This window comes from Dipodomys ordii, unplaced genomic scaffold, assembly GCF_000151885.1.
Source record: "Dipodomys ordii isolate 6190 unplaced genomic scaffold, Dord_2.0 Scaffold17, whole genome shotgun sequence".
In the NCBI taxonomy this organism is placed as follows: Eukaryota; Metazoa; Chordata; class Mammalia; order Rodentia; family Heteromyidae; genus Dipodomys; species Dipodomys ordii.
Window position 1 is genome coordinate 11,017,800 of NW_012267233.1, and position 20,532 is coordinate 11,038,331.

Consider the following 20,532-nt stretch of genomic DNA (forward strand, 5'->3'; position numbering starts at 1 on the left):
AAAAGCCCTGAGTTCAAGTTCTAGAACTGACAAACACACAAAAAGCTGCCCACATTTTTATGTGGTTCCTTTTAGTAATTCTCTATTGCATTTATTTTCATAACTGTGAGAAGCCATTATTAAAGGCTAATGTTGACTCCCAGCTGCTGGTGTTGAATGCCAAAAATAGTATAAATTGAAAAGTTTTATTATTTGAATGCCATTGATTAATAGACATGAGTTTGCAGTTTTAAATTTAGTTGAGATAGAACCACTATACCTTCTCATGCTAGTTAGGGATTTTTGTGTTTGCTACCTATTCATTTATTCAACACAGTAATAAAGGTGATGCTGGAAATACAGTGTAATACTAAATAAATAATCTGGCCTCAGAGATTGTATTACAGTTGGGAGAAAGTAAAAAAATAGGTAAACATACACATACAGCTTAAAATAATGTCAGATGATGATTGCTATAGAAATGCAAGTTGGAAGTAAGTCTGACTTTCTGGGGTATTGGGAAGATATTTTCTGAGTATTAGGAAACCTCCCTACTTTGAGAACACTTGTAGGAAAGGACCATGTAGGCATAACTTGGTGGATGAGTACTAATGAGAACTAATGGACAGTTTGGACATCAGTCTTGGAATTTGAAATCTAATAGGTAAGTCTGCCATCTTGTTTCTCTTGGAGAGTATCTTCCACAAATTCACAAAAAATTAAAACTAGGAACAACCCAAATGCCTAGTGAATGTGTGTGTGCCATCTTATGAATAGATGAATGAAATGTGATATGTCCATATATATATATATATATATATATATCCATGCATATATATACATACAATATGTGTATATATACATACAATATGTGTCCTTTTATGACTGAATTTAGCATGTTTTAAATTTCATCACTTTGTAAATTCAGTCATAAAAGGACACATATTTTATGATATATCTTAAATATAGAGAGATGCAAACCTGTAAAGACATGGGCAGTATAGTGTTTGTCTAGAGCTAAGGGGATTGTGTAAAAATGAGAATGCTCATGGTATGAAGGGTTTTGGGTTGGTTGGTTGGGTTTTTTGGGGGATGGGGGTTGTAGTGAAGTTTGAACTCAGCACTTTGTACTTGCTAGACAAGTGTTCTACTTCAGCCATACTCAGCCCTGGAGTTTCTTTTAAAGCGAATATTCTAAAATGTATTGTGGTTTTGTATGTACAATTCTGTGTATATACTAGAAGCCAATACATTTTACACTTTATAAATTTTACACTTGGTAAAATTTAATTTGTTTTTGAGATGAGCCATTTCAAAAGCTTGTACTGAGCTAGGTGCCTGTGGCTCACCCCTGTAATCCTTGATATTCAGGAGGCTAAGATCTGAGGATCCAGATTCAAAGCTAGCCTGGGCAGGAATGTCCATGAGACTGTTATCTCCAATTAATCACCAGAAAACCAGAAGTGGCGCTGTGGCTCAAGTGGTAGAGTGCTAGTCTTGAGCTGAAGAGTTCAAGGACAGGGCTCAGACACAGAGTTCAAGCCCCACGACCACCACCAACAACAACAACAACAAAGCTTGTACTGAACTTCTGTGATCGTTCTGCTTTAGTCTCCTGAAAAGCTGGGACTAACCATGCTCAGCCATAGTTGATTGGGTTAGTTTTAATGACTTAGTATGTCCACAGAATTTCATGAAAAAGAATAAATGAAAACTGCAATGACAAAGATCACCTGTAAAAGCAGTAAAAGTGCAACTGATATTTCAGTTGGCTATTATATCCTTATTTTGGTTACCTTTTCATTGTCTATTTGAAAAATATCTTTGTATGTTGTATATTATAGCTGTTGACAGTTTGACTCATATTTTTCTTTAGCAGGCATTTTGATGTGCAGCCTTTAATTCTGAAACTTTTGTCAGTTGTGGGGCTTGAACTCTGGGCCTGGGCACTGTCCCTCAGCTTTTCACCTCAAGGCTAGTGCTCTACTGCTTGAGCCATAGCGCCACTTCTGGTTTTCTGGTCATTTATTGGAGATAAAGAATCTCTTAGACTTTCCTGCCCAGGCTGGCTTTGAACTGCGATCCTCATATCTTAGTCTCTGGAGTAGCTAGGATTATAGGCATGAGCCACCAGTGTCTGGCTCTAATTCTAAAACTTTTGTTTTGGATGTACAGAGAAATTGCAAAGGTAGTTCATAGTTCAGAATGTTTATATTTGGTATATATGTGTATATATATTTTTATTACTATACATATTACATATGAAAGCTATATTGTTAATGTGCTTAATTTTTAACATCCAGGCCTTCAGGCTATAATAGTTAAAATCTCCCCTGGTCCTAAATTGTACTTAAGTCTTCTAGATTTCCTATGAGACTTTTAAATATATTTCATTTGCTTTCATTTCTGGAATTTATCCTATCATTTCATCTTACAGATAAAAAGCCATTTGTGTTCGAACTATTTGTTCCTATTTTCTTTTCCTACTGACTTGAATATACTACCTCAATACTAGAATCCATTTCTAGTTTCTACCAAAGCTCAGGTAAGGTATTATTCACACATTTTTTTTTTCTTTTTTGACAGTACTAGGGTACCTTGCCTCTTAGTCTCTGCTAGCCACTAATTTACTTTTGAAATCTATAGATTTGTCCATTCTCAACATTCCATATAAATGAAATCATAAGATATGGCTTTGTCTATCCTCTTAATGCTTTCAAAGTCATCTATCGAACAGCAGTATCTCATTCTTCTATGGCTGAATTATGTATTCTGACATTTGGGTGGTTTCTACTCATCTGTTATGAAAAATGCTCCTGTGTGTCTGAATTTTTGTGTAAACATTCTTGCAATTTTTCCTGTAGTGTTTTGGAATTGTTAGGCAAATGACAACTCAAGTTTTTGAGAAACTGACATACTTTTCCTAAGTAGCTGCACAATTTCATACTCACACCAGCAATACATGTGGTTTCTACTTTCTCCACATTTTTGCCATATTTTTGTCTTCTTATGTGGCTCCTAATATTTGCCCTTGTTTTAGTACAGATGCAGGCTGGAGTTAAGATTGTGTTTATTGGAATAGTCTTCTTAACCAGCTGCTTCATTACAGAAAATAGTTGGTAGTGTTTTAAAAGTAAGACTGATAAAACCTGGGTACTGGTGACTAATGCCTGTAATCTTAGTAACTTAAGAAGCTGAGAACTGATGATTGCAGTTTGAGGTCAGCCCAGGTAGAAAAGTCCATGCAATTCTTATCTCCAATTAACCAGCAAAAAGCTGGAAGTTGAATAGGGCTCAATATGGTAGTGCACTGGCCTTCAAGCAAAAAGGCCAAGGAAAAGAGTGAGGCCTGAGTTCAAACCCCACTACTAGAAAAAATATTGATACATGTGGAAGGTAGTTAAATCTAGCTGAATTCAAGTTATTCCGTTAGACTTCTGTGTGGCTTGGGCCTCTGCGGTGGTACCCCTGGAAGGGCAGTGTTGAAATGTTTCATGTGCCTGTGATAGTGAAGATTCTACACCAAAGCCATTAAATTCTCCTGAGCACTTCTCATTTACCTATTTCAAAATCTGGCTTGGATTTTAGAAAACGTTCCCACTCCTCTTAATACCTGTGGGCCCTTGAACTTTGAAACTATGCTTTGTACAAAGACTCCATATTCTCAGTGTTTTACAAAGTACCTATAAGCTTAAACAAGGTAAAGGCTATCTATCTCTCCTACTCCTTTACTCAGTCATGAATAGTTTAGCTCACCCCAATGCTTGTGCCATTTAGTATTAATTACAGGCTTCTTTCGGGCTTTGGGTCATAGGTCCTTATCTTTCTGAAAAATCACAAAGCTAAGATTCTGAATGCTCTGGGCTTTTAAGGTTTCCAAGTAACTGTGAAAATACTCCCAAGAATGACTGCGAATTTAATGCTACTGTAAACTTCTCAATAGTAGGAACTTGTCTAATCTGAACTCTGGAAATGAACACTGTTTAAGGCAAAATCTTCTGGATTCGTTCAGTGAACATTTATGTAGCATTTCAAAGCCTGTGCCAAACTCTGAATGTACAATAGTTTACATGTTGACTACCTTTTAAAACAAAGTGAAATTGAGAAGGGAGACATGCTAGCTATTACAAATAGGCCTGCCCAGCTGCACTTGTGGGGTTTCTTGCTGTAATGTGACTAATTTCCAGGAGGTGGCACCAGAGCGCTCCAGAGCCACATTTGTCTGGCTATGATGTTCTTATTGGAGGGGTCAGGCGTCTCCATATGTATGTTGTTCAAATAAATATGGTTGGTTTTACTGTTCTTATTCTTTTCCAACAACATTGATGCAATCATTTTACTTACAGGAAAAAAGCAATTGTCATTCGTGGCCTGATAACCGGGATACATTTTGGGAAACGCATCAGGTAAGTGACTGTTGTGCAAACATTGAAGTGTACTTTCACAAACAAAGCTCCCCCGTCTTAGGCAATACAGTATAATGAATCATTTATATTTGTATATAAGTCATCATTTACTATTAGAAAAAGCACATGGAAAAAAGAGAAATCTGTATTTTTGTTTGAAGACTCAAGTCCCCATTCCCGACTTTAACAACAAGGAAAAAACAGTTTAGAAGAAAAACGGCAGTTTGAAAGGAACCATTTACCCTTAAAGACAGTCTCTATAGTCCAGGCAGGCCTTGAACTCAGCTATGTTGCTCACTCCAGCCTTGAATTTGAAATTCTCTTGGCTTTGTAATCCTAAGGCTAGGATTACAAGCATACACCATGTAACTGGCCCACCCATGATGATTTTTTAAAGTGTTCTATAATTATGAAAGACCAGAAAAAATAATGGATATCACGATAATGAAAATGATATGAGCATCTTCACTTTTAAATGAGTAAAAAATAATTCTAAAGGAATTTAGACTGCAGTAATAATTGACAATACATTGAGATTTAAATATTTTATTGTTAAGAAATACCCTCTTAACAAAGGGGCTTTCCCTTTTGCAGAAATAAATATAAAGCAGAAAACAAAAGGTGGGGATATTTTAATTTGAGAAAATAAAGGGGTAACAATTCAAACACAAATACAGGCTGGGTTTCTTTTATATAGTAACTTTATTGCTTATATAAGCAATATATAAAGGAAAGATACATTTTAAAACCTAGTAAAAAGTGGTCGCAATTTTTGGCAATTTTCTTAATTATTAGGCAATACTTTATATTAGAAAAATAAGTTCCTAGCTCTAAATAAACTAATAATCAGACACCAGTGTTGTGTTTCATTTTAACAGACTCCACTAACAGTATAAAATTGGATTTATGTTATCTTCATAGGATACTAAGTGATAAATAATCACTGTTAAGACTCAATTTTTCAAAAGAACTTTAAAGCAATTCATTCAAATAGCCCAAAGAAAACTGCTTAAATCAAAATTTAACAGGTTGAGTTATTAAAAGAAAACATGTACTATAAATTAAAGTTCCACATATACTATTTAAATATAAAGATGTTGGCTCTGGTACATAAGAAATATTTACAACTAATAAAAAGAATTTGTAGAGTACATTTTTTGTATATTGTAGAATATACATGTTCTGTATATAAAAATAACTAAAATGTTTTACAGCCCAGACCTAAGTTATCTTTTCCAAGCCAGGTTTTATCCAGGCAGGCAACTCTATTTTAATACCATCTCATTAAGCAATACTGGAACTCGTACATGCATGGAAAAAAATCTAGCAATGATCTTGAGTTTAAAGCTCATACTGCTCTTTTAGGGCCTGTACATCTTCCAAAGAAAAGTGGTTGGTTTGTGCATCTGAAAGGTCATCAAATAGCTGTTTAGTTTGCTCCTTTTGGGCTTTGCTAATTAGTGTCAACATCATCTGAAAAAAAGGAAAAAGTTACATTAGCATTAAAAACATTTTTAAAATTTTGGAAACCCTAAAAAAACTCAATCTCTATTAATAAAATATGTCCCTGCTTACCTTAAACCTTTCTGCTGTGCTCAAATGCAAAAGGTGCTGATACACCAAGAAGGGATCCTTCCTGATGAGGTGATTTTTCAGAGACTGAATAAGGAGGAGGAATGTATCCCCTTCAAGTTTATTACTCAGGAACATTGGCAGATCTTCTGGTGCAATGATGCCTAAAAGGTGTGCACAAGCCTCTTCATCTTTCCTAGTATTTATAGCATTTAGAACCTGACCAAATTCATAGGCGTTATTAGGCTTGGAGATAGGAAGTCGCTCAGAGGGTTCTGGAGGCCCGTTACTTTCCTCCCCCTTCTCATATGTCAGGCAGTCCATGGAGACCTCCGAGGTTCCTTCAGGCTCCTCTTCATTGCCTTCGCTCACCTTCACAGGGAAAAAACGTACATGGTGACCCTAAGCAACAGTCACCGCACGCATCCTAGCCATGCTTGTCTAATTAGGCATTAATAACCACAAATTCTAAATGAAAAATTTGTAGATTTTCCAATATATTACAAAGTGTATGATTTCTTTATAGACATTTATGCTATAAGAATCCAAATAGTGCCGGGCGCTGGTGGCTCACGCCTGTAATCCTAGCTACTCAGGAGGCTGAGATCTGAGGATCACGGTTCAAAGCCAGCCCGGGCAGGAGAGACCGTGAGACTCCTATCTCCAATAAATCACCAGAAAACCGGAAGTGGCGCTGTAGCTCAAGTGGTAGAGCGCTCGCCTTGAGCTGAAGAGCTGAGGGACAGCGCCCAGGCCCAGAGTTCAAGCCCCACACCACCAAAAAAAAAAAAAAAAGAATCCAAATAGTAGGAGTAATTCTTTGAGTTTTTAAAAACCGTTTCCTCATTGAAAATGTACCAAATGTTACTTTTATGACTTTCTGCAAATAAAAACGGTATATAAATAGAAAACATATATCAATTTTCTTTCATAAAAAATTTTTTTTTGCCAGTCCTGGGGCTTGAACTCACAGGGCCTGGCCTCTGTCCTTGAACCTCTCTATGCTCAAGGCTAGTGATCTACCAGTTGAACACAGTGCCACTTTTGGCTTTTTCTGCTTATGTGGTGCTGAGAAATGGAACCCAGGGCCTCATGCATGTAAGGTAAGCACTCTGCCATTAACCCACCTTCCTGGCCCCATCCTTGCTTCCTTTTACCAGTACATTTTGATAATTCTATTTTCTACTTAAAGCATTAAAAAAAACTTCCTAGCTTCTCTCACCTATTAGCCTCTTAATCTAAATGGAGATGTCAGATAAATAAGAGGCTATTTATTCATGAATGAAAATATATATGACTTGTGACCTGACATTCCTCATTAATGGCAAAGCAAAATGTTTGAGTTACTATAAATCACAAAGATAGGTTTGATCCTGAGGTAGTCGAAGGTCTCTGATGAGCTCGTATTATTTCAGAGTAATGAAAAAGCTGAGTCAATTTCAAATATCTTCATGGGGTGTGGCTTTCAAGGGGCCCTGAAACTGAAGTCAGCCCTGTCAGGATTTCCAGGTAGATCCTGAAACAAAACTGGAGGGCCAGGCTGGGAATGTGGCTTAGTAGTAGAGTGTTTGCTCAGCATGCATGAAGCCCTGGGTTCGATTCCTCAGTACTACGTAACAGAAAAAGGTTGCAGTGGTGCTGTGGCTCAAGCTGTAGAACACTAGCTGTGACAGTGCCAAGGCCTTGAGTTCAAGCCCCAGGACTGACAAAAACAACAAAACAAGAGGGCCAAAGGCTCCCATGCACCATAAGTAGAAACAGTTCAAATGAAAAGCTTACATGGAGGTGGCAGGGAAAGCAAGTAAGGTGGAGATGCTGATACCTGCTCTGCACCCACATGGAGAAATACTGGGGCCAATCATGATGGCAAAGGACAAGCTTTGTCTTTATAACTGGTTAAGTTTTGTCAATGACCATCAGAATAAACAGAATTGTGTAGAATCCATAGGAACTGCCTTTGGAATTCTGCAGATCTCCAGAAGACTATTTTCCAAAAACAAATAATGAAATGTAAATACCTCTTGAATTTCAATTTTCTTTCTCTCCTTTTCTTTGCTGAATGTTGCTGTGTTGTCCTTAATACTAAGCAATCTGGTTACCTCTTCCAGTTCCATCTTTGCCTCAACAATATTTGGATCTAGTAGGAGAACTTTATTGAGGTCAGATAAGCTTTCCTGAAAATTCTGAAAGTGGGAAGACAGAATAAGACAGGGCCTAGATTAGCACGAGTGACAAAATTGCATTGCAGGGTGATGGTTCCATTCTTACTGCAACTGAAAGGGTATCTCATAGTACAGCATAGTACATCTATCGAAAAAGCCCACTGTCCAGAGTTAGCAAGCCCAAATTTCACTCTCACAGCCATTGGTGGTTAATTGGAGATAAGAATCTCATGTAGTGGGAGAAAAGAAGGGAAGAAATGTACTCATTCCCTTACTTATGTCACTGTAACCCTTCTGAACATCACTTTTACAATAAAATTTAAAAAATTTTAAAGAATCTCATGGACTTTGCTGCCTGAACTGGCTTTGTACCTTGATCCTCAGATCTCAGCCTCCTGAGTAGCTAGGATTACAGGCATGAGCCACCAGCGCCCAGCAACCTTCCTTGTATTAAATGCATGATAGGCACATGTGCGGAATGAACAAATAAAAGACTTGACATCCTTTTATTAGCCTTTCATCACTAGCACAATTAGTAAGGAAACAACACCCAAGCCAGGCATGGTGGCTCACATGCACCTGTAGTTCCAACTACTTAAAGAGACTGAGGCAATAGAAAAACTTGAAGCTTAAGATATCTCTGGGCGATGAAGTGAGATGAGCTTCAGTTTTCTCATCTTTAAAATAAACTAAAACTAATTTTTGTGAGTTTGTACTAAAGAATTGATAAAAACTAGTTTAAACATATAAAGGGCTGTAGAAATGGCAACTATTATTTGAATGTTCTTGTTTTATAAAAACCAAAGTTGTTCACTATTCAAAACAGGACAACAGCAAACCTTTTTCTTCTTCCTCCTCCTCTTTTTTTTTTTTGTGCCAGTAATGGGGCTTGAACTCAGAGCCTCAAGCTCTTACTTGTCTTTTTCGCTGAAGGCTGGTGCTCTGCCCCAGCTTTTTGGAGATAGAAGTCTCACAGACTTTTCTACCCAAAGTTGGCTCTGAACTGGGATCTCAGGTCTCAGCCTTTTGAGATTACAGGGGTGAGCCACCAGCAGCTAGCAGCCTTGGATCTCACCTGAGAGTCAGACAATGCACTGGAGAAAGGGGGGGGGGGGAGAGGGGAAGGGTGATAAGAAAGATGTGGCCATTGAATTTAGTAGCAAAGACAAATATCACAAAATCAGTCTGCTGTAACAGGTCACATTCTATAACTACAAACTAGACCTATATTTTGATTAAGCCCAATTGTGAGGAAGCAGGGAGCTATAGTATTTTACGTAGTCATGCTGTGGTAACAGCTGCACTGGGGCTGAGCCACAGATACACTAAACTAGGGGTTCTGTGACATTCCCAAGAGACTAGCTATCATGTCACCTCCCTTCTTCCCATCAGCAACACACCAGAGCAAGAGTGACATAATAACCTTACCTCTGGTTTGGGTTTTTGGTTTTTTTTTTGGTTGTTTGGGTGTTTTTTTTGGTGGGGGAGGGGATTGGTGCTGGTCCTGGGGCTTGAACTCAGGGCTTGAGTACTGTCCCTGAGCTTATTTTTGCTCAAGGCTAGTGCTCTATTACACAAGCCATAGCTCTACTTCCAATTGGTTTTTATTTTGGGTTTTTTTTAGGGGGGAATGGGGGTAATATTAAATAGAAGTCAGAGTCTCCAGACCTTCCTGCTTGGGCAGGCTTTGAACCACAATCCTCAGATCTCAGCCTCCTGAGTAGCTAAGATTACAGGTGTGAGCCATCAGTACCTGGCTAATAAATCTGTTTTAACTTACTAAAAAGGCAAATTATTTACAAACTTAATATCCTATACACAACTCTCCACATACTACCATATAATAGTATGTATAATAAAAACTACTGTATAAGAATAATGCTTCATAATAACATAGAGCCAACTAAAAAAATATTGGCATTCTATTCCTACCCTATCCCTAGGTGGGGAACCACAGGTGAAAGGCAAGAATCTGGCAAAAGGCAAGTTGATCAAACGATAACAGTTAACATCCCATCCTAAGGATTTTACAGGTAGCCCTTTACTCTTACAATATCCCCTATAATTATTAGCTTTTGCTGTATTAAAAGTAAGATATAAAAGAAGCAGCTTTGGGATGAGCCAGCAGCCAGGCCCAAACGCTGCATGACAGTTCAGTATGGACCTCCAGTGTGACGTCTGAACTCAGACCTGTGAACCGCAACCTGGCAATGGAAGTCCAACACATCGTGGATCCCTTTGTTCTCAGCACTTGATGAAGTACGTCTGGAAGTGCAAACAGCATCAGGGCAAGTGAGAGGAGAGGGACCAGAACAGTAAGAGCAGGGCAGCAGAGCTGGGGCTACAGTGACAGGAAGGGCAGGCTTGTTCTTTTTGGATTTTTTTTTTTTTTGGCTAGTCCTAGGGCTTGAACTTGGGACCTGGGCGCTGTCTCTTGAGCTTCTTTTGTTCAAGGCTAGTTCTTAAGCCACACCACCACTTCTGGCTTTTTCTGAGTAGTTTATTGGCAATAAGAATCTCACAGACTGGGGCTGGGAAGGTGGCTCAGTGGTAAAGCGCTTGCCTTGCATGCTCGAGGCCCTGGGTTCGATTCCTCAGCACCACATAAGCAAAAAGAAAAAAAAAGAATCTCACAGACTTTCCTGCCCAGGCTGGCTTTGAACTACAATCATCAAGATCTCAGTCTCCTGGGTAGCGAGGATTACAGGCATGAGCCATCGGCACCCAGCTAAGGCAGGCTTGTTCTTACATAAGCTTATTATATCCCATGAGAGGAAGCAATTCTTTAAAAAAAAAAAAAAAGGGCTGAGAAGGTGGCTCAGTGGTAGAGTGGTTGCCTTGCATGCATGAGGCCCTGGGTTCGATTCCTCAGCACCACATAAGCAGAAAAAGCTGGAAGTGGTGCTGTGGCTCAAGTGGTAGAGCGCTAGCCTTGAGCTGAAGAGCTGGGGGGACAGCGCCCAGGCCCAGAGTTCAGGCCCCACAACCAGCAAAAAAAAAAAAAGATAATTACAGACTAAAAAGCAGAATACAGTGGAAGCATGGCTGGCTCCAGCTTGCCTTGCAAGCACAAAGCCCTGAGTTCAAACCCCAATCCTGCCAAAGTAAAAAAGGAGAAGTGCGAAGTTTGAGATGGATACAAAGGAGGAATCTTCCTTTGCTGCTGTGGGAAAGTCAGGACCTGAAGGGAGCAGGCACACAGCAGGAAAGTAATTATTTTGTAAGGTGTTACTCTTTTTTAATCTTTTGGCTTTGGTATCATTTCCTGTTGCTGTAAATTCCTTAAGTGGATATCATGTCTCATTCACCTTTACACTAACAACCCTAGCATACAACTAGCACTCAATAAGAGAAATAAATTGTATGTAAAAACAAAATATTTATACCTTTTCTCTTTTTTTTGTTGTAGCTCAAGGCTAGCACTCTACTTTTTCTGCTTATGTGATGCTGAGGAATTGAACCCAGGGCCTCATGCATGCAAGACAAGTGCTCTACCACTGAGCCACCTTCCCATCCCTATACCTTTTCTTTCAGTACATATTTTTGGACACACGTACATACACACACACACACTTTCTCTCTCCCTCTCTACTACTACTACTAGTACTACTACTATTACTACTATACTACTATTACTACGAACTACTAAACCAGCTTAGAAAACAAGATCTGAGAAGGCAGAGCTCAACTGCAGGCAGACAGAGGCACCTGCTACCAAGGGGACCTCCCCCTCCCCCGGGCCACATCCTCATTATAGTTGCTCTTTAAAAATGGACCCAGATGTGAATTCTGATGCATTTTACAAGCAGCTGTGGCCTTTGACAGGCCTGACATTAAATTCTTCTGGCGCATGCCTCAGCCTACTGGACCTACTTCATTTTCTACATCAAGCTATAATAAGTCAAACCAGAAAAACAAGATACCAGTGTCATAATCTAGTGAGTTAGGGTTACTCAAATTGGGGATTATCTTTCTACATCATAATAGAATTTCTAGAATTCATTCTAAGAAGTATACAATCCCCATCCTTTAGTAGGTATACCTTCGGCTCTTTAGTCAGCTGAACAGGTTCCAAAGGCCAGTATGAGGTGGAATAGCTCTAAGAGTCTGGGCACATGTAATTCATGAGTCATGCACATCCACCTTCCTTGGCTAAATCCATTTGCTTCAATAGTTGAGCAAGTCATCTGACTCAGGGTGCCACATGCCATGCCACCTACAAAATCTATACAGCTTTACAATTACTAGCACAGTCAGTGGGAGGGGAGAGGGCAGGAGATAAAAAAGGGTCACGATGACACAATCTAAATACAGTGCGGCCGAATGGTTTTCTCGGGTGGTGGCATCTGTGTCCTGGTGCGGGGCTAGCTCTACTGCAGCCTAAGGGGGTCTGTGATCTAGAAAAGCCTCAGCATTCAGGGCACACATATGGTCCTCGTTTGACACAGTATACAAACAACATGACCTAGATGCTGCCCCTTCAGTAATAGACCTGGATCAAGTATCTCAAAACTAAGCAGGTCAAAATCACTCTTCCTCAGGAGCCTGTCTCCACGCCTGTGCCCCCTCCATCGTCACCTGCATCCCGCAGCCATGCGGCCTCTCCTGCCCCCAGTCACCTCCACGGCTATTTTCTGCCAACCCATCCCACACAACCTTGAATGAATTCCTGTCCTCCCATTATGATCTGAATTTTGTTTGTGCCACCCCCAAATTCAAATGTTGACATTTAAACAATACATTAGAATATAATATACTTGGGCAGAGGGTCTTGAAAGAGGTAATCGAGTTAAAATTAGCTCATTAGAGGGTAGGCCCTAGTGCAATTGACTGGTATCCTTATAAGTGTTAAGTGTGGACAAGAACACATACCCAGAAGCAAGACTGTGAAGACAGTGGCCTGAGGAGAAACCAATCTGCCTCAACCTCAGACTTTGAATCTTGAGAAATGCCACCTAAATGGCCTCTCATCTTCCTACTCTATGGGAGATGCCTTTCTGATCTTTGTTCATGCCTTCCCTGAAACAACTATCATGTCATCATTTCCTTTCTCCCCCTTTGGTGGCTCCCATCACCTCCAGGATAGACCAGCCTCCTCCGCAAGGCCTCCCAGCCTCAACTGGACCTGATCATCTCTCTCCATTCCCACATCCTATACACACCTGGTCTCCTACTGCAAGGTACACACACAAGTCCATTAAAAAAAGTCTAAGAATATCAAAGAAGCTTTATGTATAACAGTTCCAGGCTGAACGCAAGCTAAAGGACTGTTGAATGCATGACTATATAGACTGGTATATTTGTACAACTCAGTAATAAAAAGGAATAATCACATCCATACAGTATAGATGAATCTTATATAGTACTGACTGAAAAAACTCAGAGTGGTCGTTTTATAATAGTACTAAAAAGCAGCAACACTATAGTGACAAATCAGATGAATGCTTGCCTAGATAGGTGGGGAGGGGGATATTGCCAAAGGACACAGGGAGCTTGCAAAAGTCAGTGATCACCACAATTACAAAGTGAAAGCACGGAAATGGAGGGACAAGGGGTGAACCAATGCAGCAATGGTACTCACTAGACACTATGTTGAAAATGAATGATAAGACTGTGGCTGGGAATAAGAGGGAAAAACTGGAAGAGAGCGAGGGAAGGGGTAACATTGTCCAACGAGGAATGAGCTCATTAACTGACTTACGTAACTGTAGCCCCCCTGCACATGAACTTTTTAATGACAGCAAAAAAATAAAATTTTGACAGGAAGGGAAGAGAAGAGAATGAAGTCACAATATTCAATACATATCCAATGAAACTAGGAAAACTCAGTGGAAGACCTGGACTGGGAGAGATGGTGGAGAATGGTGAAAGGCGGGGAGACACAAAGAATGATCAAGATGCAATGTATTCACAAATTGATTTACTGAATAGGAACCTCTGTACAACTATCTGTACAACTACTTTATAAAAATATACTTTTAAAAGTAAAAAAAATATTTTTGTTAAATCTTAATAAGTTTTTTTAAATGTTTCAGGAAATATATTTTCCAATGTTTTCTGGGTTTCCTGATGTTGGTATTTTCTACATACGTGAATACTCACTGACTAAGAGTTCCATGCAGAAAACCAGCATAAGGATAATTATGCAACACCCTCTTTCTTTGAAAAGAATGGTGCAGTTTTATTTATTATTATTGTTATTATTATTAATCTTTAGTAGTTATACAGAGGTTTCAATAGTTTCTTGGGGAAAAAAGTCCTTCTGTAGTCCCTCACTGACTTACTCCAGCTAAGGCTCAGGTCACCACAAGCTTCCAAATCCCTTATCTGTCTCTACCAACTGGCGCTGGGTGGTCCAGACTCCATCCAGATGCTTTCCCTCATGCCCTCTCCATTGCGTTACTTGAGGATGTTAGCAATACATTGACAAACCTTCTTGGGTGTTAAAGTAAACCAATGGTAATACACTCTCCTTAGAAGACTAGAGAATGAGTCTGAATTTTGAACTGGAACCATCTTTAAAAGTATCTGCTCCACATGTATAGTTAAGGGAGAAATTGGAAGTTGACTGAAGTTTTAGGACAGGTTGGTGTAGTGCTAGGATTTAATCAACATTCCATGATCCTGAGACTTACTTATGTGGTTTGTTCAGGGCTGAAATGTACCCAGGAAAAGGCAGATGTCCTCACCTTGAGTCCTTTCTGAGCGAGCGCTCGCCTATAGCACGCTTTCACATTATCACCATCGATGTGAAGCGCCTGGTCACAGTCCTGCTTTGCCTCTTCAAACTGGCCCAGCTTCAAGTAACAGAGAGCTCTAGCATAATACAGTAGGGAATGCAGGATTAGCAGAGCTAAAGATAGCAGTGAAAATCAAACAACTCAATAAGTCTTTTATACCACAGAAAGTGAGAATGATGTGTTGCCAAGGCTCTGGGCTGAGGAGGTGAGGAATAAAAGCAGGACACAGACCTATGGCAGAACAGCACAGCACTATAGATGAGTTCAGAAAATCCAGCCTGGTGCCTGTGGCTCACGCCTATAATCTTAACTACTCAGGAGGCTGAGATCTGAGGACCTTGGTTCAAAACCAGCCTGGGCAGGAAAGTCTGTGAAACTATTATCTCCAATTAATCACAGAAAAAGCCAGAAGTGGCACTGTGACTCAAGTGATAGGATGCTAGCCTTGAGCAAAAGGAGCTCAGGGACAGTGCCCAGGCCCAGAGTTCAAGCCCCAGGACTGACCAAAAAAAAAAAAAATCTGCATGGCTGGAGTGCAGGCACAGGGCTGGGAGGACAGGCCAGATCATAAAGGTATTTGTCCATCATGGCTGAGGCTGGGCTGTATTCTGAGTCTAACTGAGGTCCTCTGAAAGGTTTGTAATAGGGGCTGACATGCCCGCCGTGTCTTAGAAAGATCACTGCAGCTACAAGGTGGAGAATGAAATGAGGGAAGAACATGCAGGGGTATCGTGGAGGTATTGCAGACATCTTGCAGGAGGTGACATTGGCCCATAGCAGGAGTGATGGGGAGAGGGCAGACTGGTCATGCTGAAGGAATGTTTAGAAGATAGGCCTGTCCCAGCTTCCTGGGAGAGGGAGGCCAGAGGCTGAAGTGGGGGGTCCGAACTAGAATTCAGAAGCTAGAGATGGGAGTTAACATGACAAGGTATAAATGATGCTGGGCAAGGGGCGGGATGCCATGGTCTCCAGAGCGCATGGAACAGATCAGGGCTCGAGACCTGTACCCTGAGATAACTGGAGTCAGAAAAGTCTGCGGAGAGAAGAGAGTTGCAGTCAGGGAGAAGGGAACTTAGGGAACAGTGGCCACTGGTGCCCAGAGGCTGCCCTCTGCCAGAGGCTGGAGGAGAAGGAAAGAAAAACATCTGCTACTGTCTATGATGATATTTTTTGGCAAAAAAAAAAGTTGCCACCAGAGGAAAATATGTACAAAAAACTTGGTGAGCAATTATGTCAAGACCTTATCTGAAATATTCTCAGAAAACATCGGGAAACTAGCCTTCATTCTTCCTGTCAAAGAGACTCTACTCACGCCTAAAAGTCTCTAAATCACCAAATTTTAGAGGCATCTTTCACCATTTGTGGTGAAGATGACACCAAAGCAGCATTCTAAAACGCTCTGTTCCTGTTCTTGCTGTACATTATGAAAGATGTTGGTCCTTCCCCTCAACCCCTCAGATTTTAAAAAGAAGAACATTGCCAATCAGCAGGAGTGGCTCACGCCTGTAATCCTAAGTAGTCAGAAGACAGAGATCAGAAGAACTGTAGTTCAAATCCAGCAGGGTCACGAAGCCAGGGAGATCCCATCTCAACTCACTGAGAGCTGAATATGGTGGCACGTGCCTGTCACCCCAGCTGAATGGGATCACTATTCTGACTACCCCAGACATAAATTTGAGATTCTATTCGAAAAGTAAAGAAAGCAAAAAAAAGCAGAGGGTAGAACACCTGTTAGGAAGCACAAGTTCCTGAGTTTGAACCCCAGTACCACTCAAAAAAGGGGTGAGAGCATTGATCCCTAAGACACTATTTTGAAAAGCCATTGGTTCCCACTCTTGCTACACTGAAGAGTGCCCAGGCCTGGCTTGCTATAGCAAGAGGACAGTCATCCACGAAGTGCTGAGTGAATGCGGCACCAACTCAAGCCAAACACAGCTCACAGGAACCCGGAAACGGGTATCAGACCCTAATCCATCCCACACTTCAGCTCCCCAACCCCTCCACAGCGCCCCAGGCCCACCTCTCCACAAAAACTCACTAGAACAACTTGCCAAATGGATTCCTAGAACCATATAAAAGAAAAAAAAGCTTTGGCAATTAAGTGTATTAATATAATTTAATTATTAATTGTAATATAATTTAATAATTGTATTAATATAATTATTAAAGATTATTTTAGAATAACTGAAATTATGAATATAAGACATATAAAATTACAAACTTGCCTGTTTGTATATATGGCACATTCCTGGTTGTTAATCTTCAAGCACTCGCTGTATTTACTAAGAGCACCTTTGTAGTCCTTGTCCTTAACATACTGATTTCCTTCTTCCTTCAGGGCTTTAAACTTTGTTTCATCTATGGGAGAGAAGGGAAAAGAAGCAAGGAGGGAAAAGAGGTAAGGATGTAGAGAGAAAGAGAAGACATAATGAAATATCTCTTCAAAATCTGAAGTACCACTTCAGTGCACAACATTTACAGAACAAATCCAAATGGAGCAAAGCTTTATATACAGAGTAAAAGACAACATGGCTATAAGTAAAAGTAATTATATAATTGCAGCACTATCATTTTCCTTCTTTGTTTTTTTTTTGGGGGGGGGTTCCAGTTGTGGGGCCTGAACTCTGGGCCTGGGTGCTGTCCCTCAGCTCTTCAGCTCAAGGCTAGCACTCTACCACTTGAGCCACTTCCGGCTTTTTTCTTTTTGCTTACGGGGTGCTGAGGAACCGAACCCAGGGCCTCATGCATGCAAGGCAAGCGCTCTACCACTGAGCCACCTTCCCAGCCTCTCCTTCTTTTTTGGGGGTCCAGTCGTGGGGCCTGAACTCTGGGCCTGGGTGCTGTCCCTCAACTCTTCAGCTAGAGGCTAGTGCTCTACCACTTGGGCTACAGCCCCATTTCTGGCTTTTTCTGCTTATGTGGTACTGAGGAATTAAACCCAGGGCTTCTCGCATGCAAGGCAAGCACTCTATTACTGAGCCACCTTCCCAGCCCCAACCACTATCATTTTCGAAGTAGAAAATAAAATATGAGAAATTATGCCATGTGATCTATAATGGCACATCTTGTTTTTAGAGTTGGGAGAATCAAATAAAGCTCCAGGACACAGAGGACTACAGGAGAAGAGGTGGGAGTCTCAAACATGGCTGCTCCTGTGAATTCACAAGCACCACCACCGTGATTCCTATGGCCTCCACGCACGCACGCGGCCTGGCACAGCACTGTGACAAGAGTACATGAGGCACTTTGCACCTTTCACTAAGCTACAGGAAACAGGGATCCAAGCATCTCCAGCCTCTGGCTCAGTAACTTCATATTGTCAAGCAAACCCTAAAGCTTCAAGTGGATGCCTACTCTGCTCCCTAAATTGCCTGCTAGATATTTTAGTGTTTTACACACACCAATCTCTATCTGCTCCCTCTGTCACGTGCGCAGTCTACTAGGGCACATAATATACATGATCTCCATTTATTCCTGAGAACTGTCTGCTGAAATACTATTCCTGTTCTCCCTTTCCTCGTATTAAGACATGGGAAGGGGAAAGCAACTTAAGAGTGGGTAAAGAAAGGGAGAAGCGGGGGAGGCGTCCCAGGGGAGGGAGGGGGGTGTCAGCCAGATCTGGTTCCAGAGTTCCAGGCTCTTCTCTGCTTTACTCAGGAAATGTGCACAGGACTCCAGAAGCCCCCGGAAATAGAGAATGGAGGTCCCCTCCCCCAACACACCTGGAACGCTTGGTGGGGGATGGCCGCTGGGATCAACTGCTTGATCTGGGGTCATCTCTGCTGCCGGACACCAAGCTCGAAATGGCTCAGAAGTAGGCACAGTAGGAATGGGTGGCAGCTTCTCTCGCCAATTTGGTCCATCTAGTTCTATTAATATTTTTGTTATTCTAAAAAGAAAATGAGTTTTCTCTATTAATCAAGATTTGCTTTTTATGCTTTTGAAGGTCAGATCAAGATAGCAGGTACCATACCTAAGTATACGTCCTTGTAGAAAACACTGTTTTGAGCTAGTTTTGAAATTACTGTAAAAAGTTGTCTTTAATGATGTAACCATTGTCTCTTGGTTGTTGTAGCTCTATTTTACTTTGAGACAGACTACTTTGCTGTGTTGTCCAGACTAGACTCCAACCAGTGATCCTCCTGCCTCAGCATCCCAAATAGTTGGGATTAGTGGATGTGTACAACCATGCCTACTAGACCATTTTCTCATCAAAAGAAAATGTTAAGACCTTTTCATTGCTTTTTTATTTAAAAAATGCAATATATGCTCAATAAAATTCAATTTTTGAAGAAGTGACACATGAAATTAAAATATAGGAGGCCTAAAAGAAATGTCCTTCATATTCTTTAATGCTTACTAAATGCATAAGGCATTCCTCTTGGGAATAATCAGAAGTCCCATGAGATTTCAATGCACACAACCTGGGGAAACTGAAGCTAACAGCAGGTGAGAACTAGCTTCTTCTTTAATCATTCCCATGTGGTTAAGCTACTCCTCCTTGGTACTTTTTCCTTTCTAAAACTGCTCATCTATTTTCTTTCATATGAATAAACATGAAAAGTAAGATACTGGAGCCTACCTCCAGAGCATTTATCCTAATGACATTTAGTAATTACCACCATAAAACTCAGATTTATGTCCTTGATTATCCGATCATTATTATTTTAAACATATACAATGCCACACTTAGATTTAAAAACAAAATTGAATTATGTCTTAGGATGAATCTGACTTAAAACAGCATTTCCCAAAACTGAACAAGTTAACTAGTAATTAGTACAATGCATTTAGCTGACATCTATAATCTCATATACTATTTGTGTGAAATTATAGTTATATACAGAAAGTACATACATACTTTCCTACCATTTATTAAACTGAAATTTCAATGGTAAACTTTGTCTGTTATAACTATATCTCATTTTAGTGTAAAAGGGTAAATTTGAAAATTAATGTATAACCACCCATCATAACAGAAGAAAAAAGTAGATTTTGGAAAGAAAAAAAAAGGAAATTTTAAACAAAACTTGTATTACCAGTAGAGAGGAAGGAAGAAGCAGCTGAAAAGAGATGATGTATTTGTTGCCAGGGAGGAAATAAGGATATGCAGGGGAATTTAACATATTAAGATTCCTGGAGAAGAAGAAAGGAATATGGTTAATGGAAGACAGAAATAAAATAAGCACGGATGTCTAAATTAAAATAAAAAGAAATTGCTGATGTCAAGTTTTCCATAATGGACTGAAATAGATGCAAAAGGAAATAAACATGGAATTCACAAAGGAATGATGAAACTTTTAAAATATTTTATCTAAAAATATAGGGCAAAATCAAAACCTCCTTATCTGCCTTATAGAATAACACACCAACAGAGACCATTCAACTACAAAATGACGATCTGTTTTTGCAGAGGGGGGAGGGCAGTACAAGGGTTTAAAACAACTCAGGGCCTCTCACTTGCTAAGTAGGCACTCTCTTACTTAAACCATGCCCTCAGCCCTAAAAAAAAAAAAAATGCCTGTCTTAAAAGTTGGTATGAAAGGGGCTGGGAAGATGGCTCAAAAGTAGAGTGCTTGCCTTGCATGCCTGAGGCCCTGGGTTGGATTCCTCAGCACCACATAAGCAAAAAAGAAAAAAAGCTGGAGGTGGTGCTGTGGCTCAAGTGGTAGA

The 20,532-nt window shown here is 40.3% G+C and overlaps 1 protein-coding gene across 1 annotated transcript in view; it reads right to left on the reverse strand.

The window, feature by feature from the left end:
* Positions 1–5,002: 5,002 nt before the first annotated feature.
* The window catches only part of Spag1 (sperm associated antigen 1), a 58,507-nt gene continuing 42,977 nt past the window's right edge, over positions 5,003–20,532 (reverse strand). The window contains exons 13-18 of the mRNA XM_013012391.1: positions 18,582–18,748; positions 17,085–17,217; positions 14,809–14,935; positions 7,976–8,140; positions 5,961–6,329; positions 5,003–5,858 (exon numbers count right to left, since the gene is read on the reverse strand). Coding sequence (XP_012867845.1) covers positions 5,727–5,858; positions 5,961–6,329; positions 7,976–8,140; positions 14,809–14,935; positions 17,085–17,217; positions 18,582–18,748 — 1,093 coding nt within the window. The 3' untranslated portion in view covers positions 5,003–5,726. The remainder of the gene's footprint in view (positions 5,859–5,960; positions 6,330–7,975; positions 8,141–14,808; positions 14,936–17,084; positions 17,218–18,581; positions 18,749–20,532) is intronic.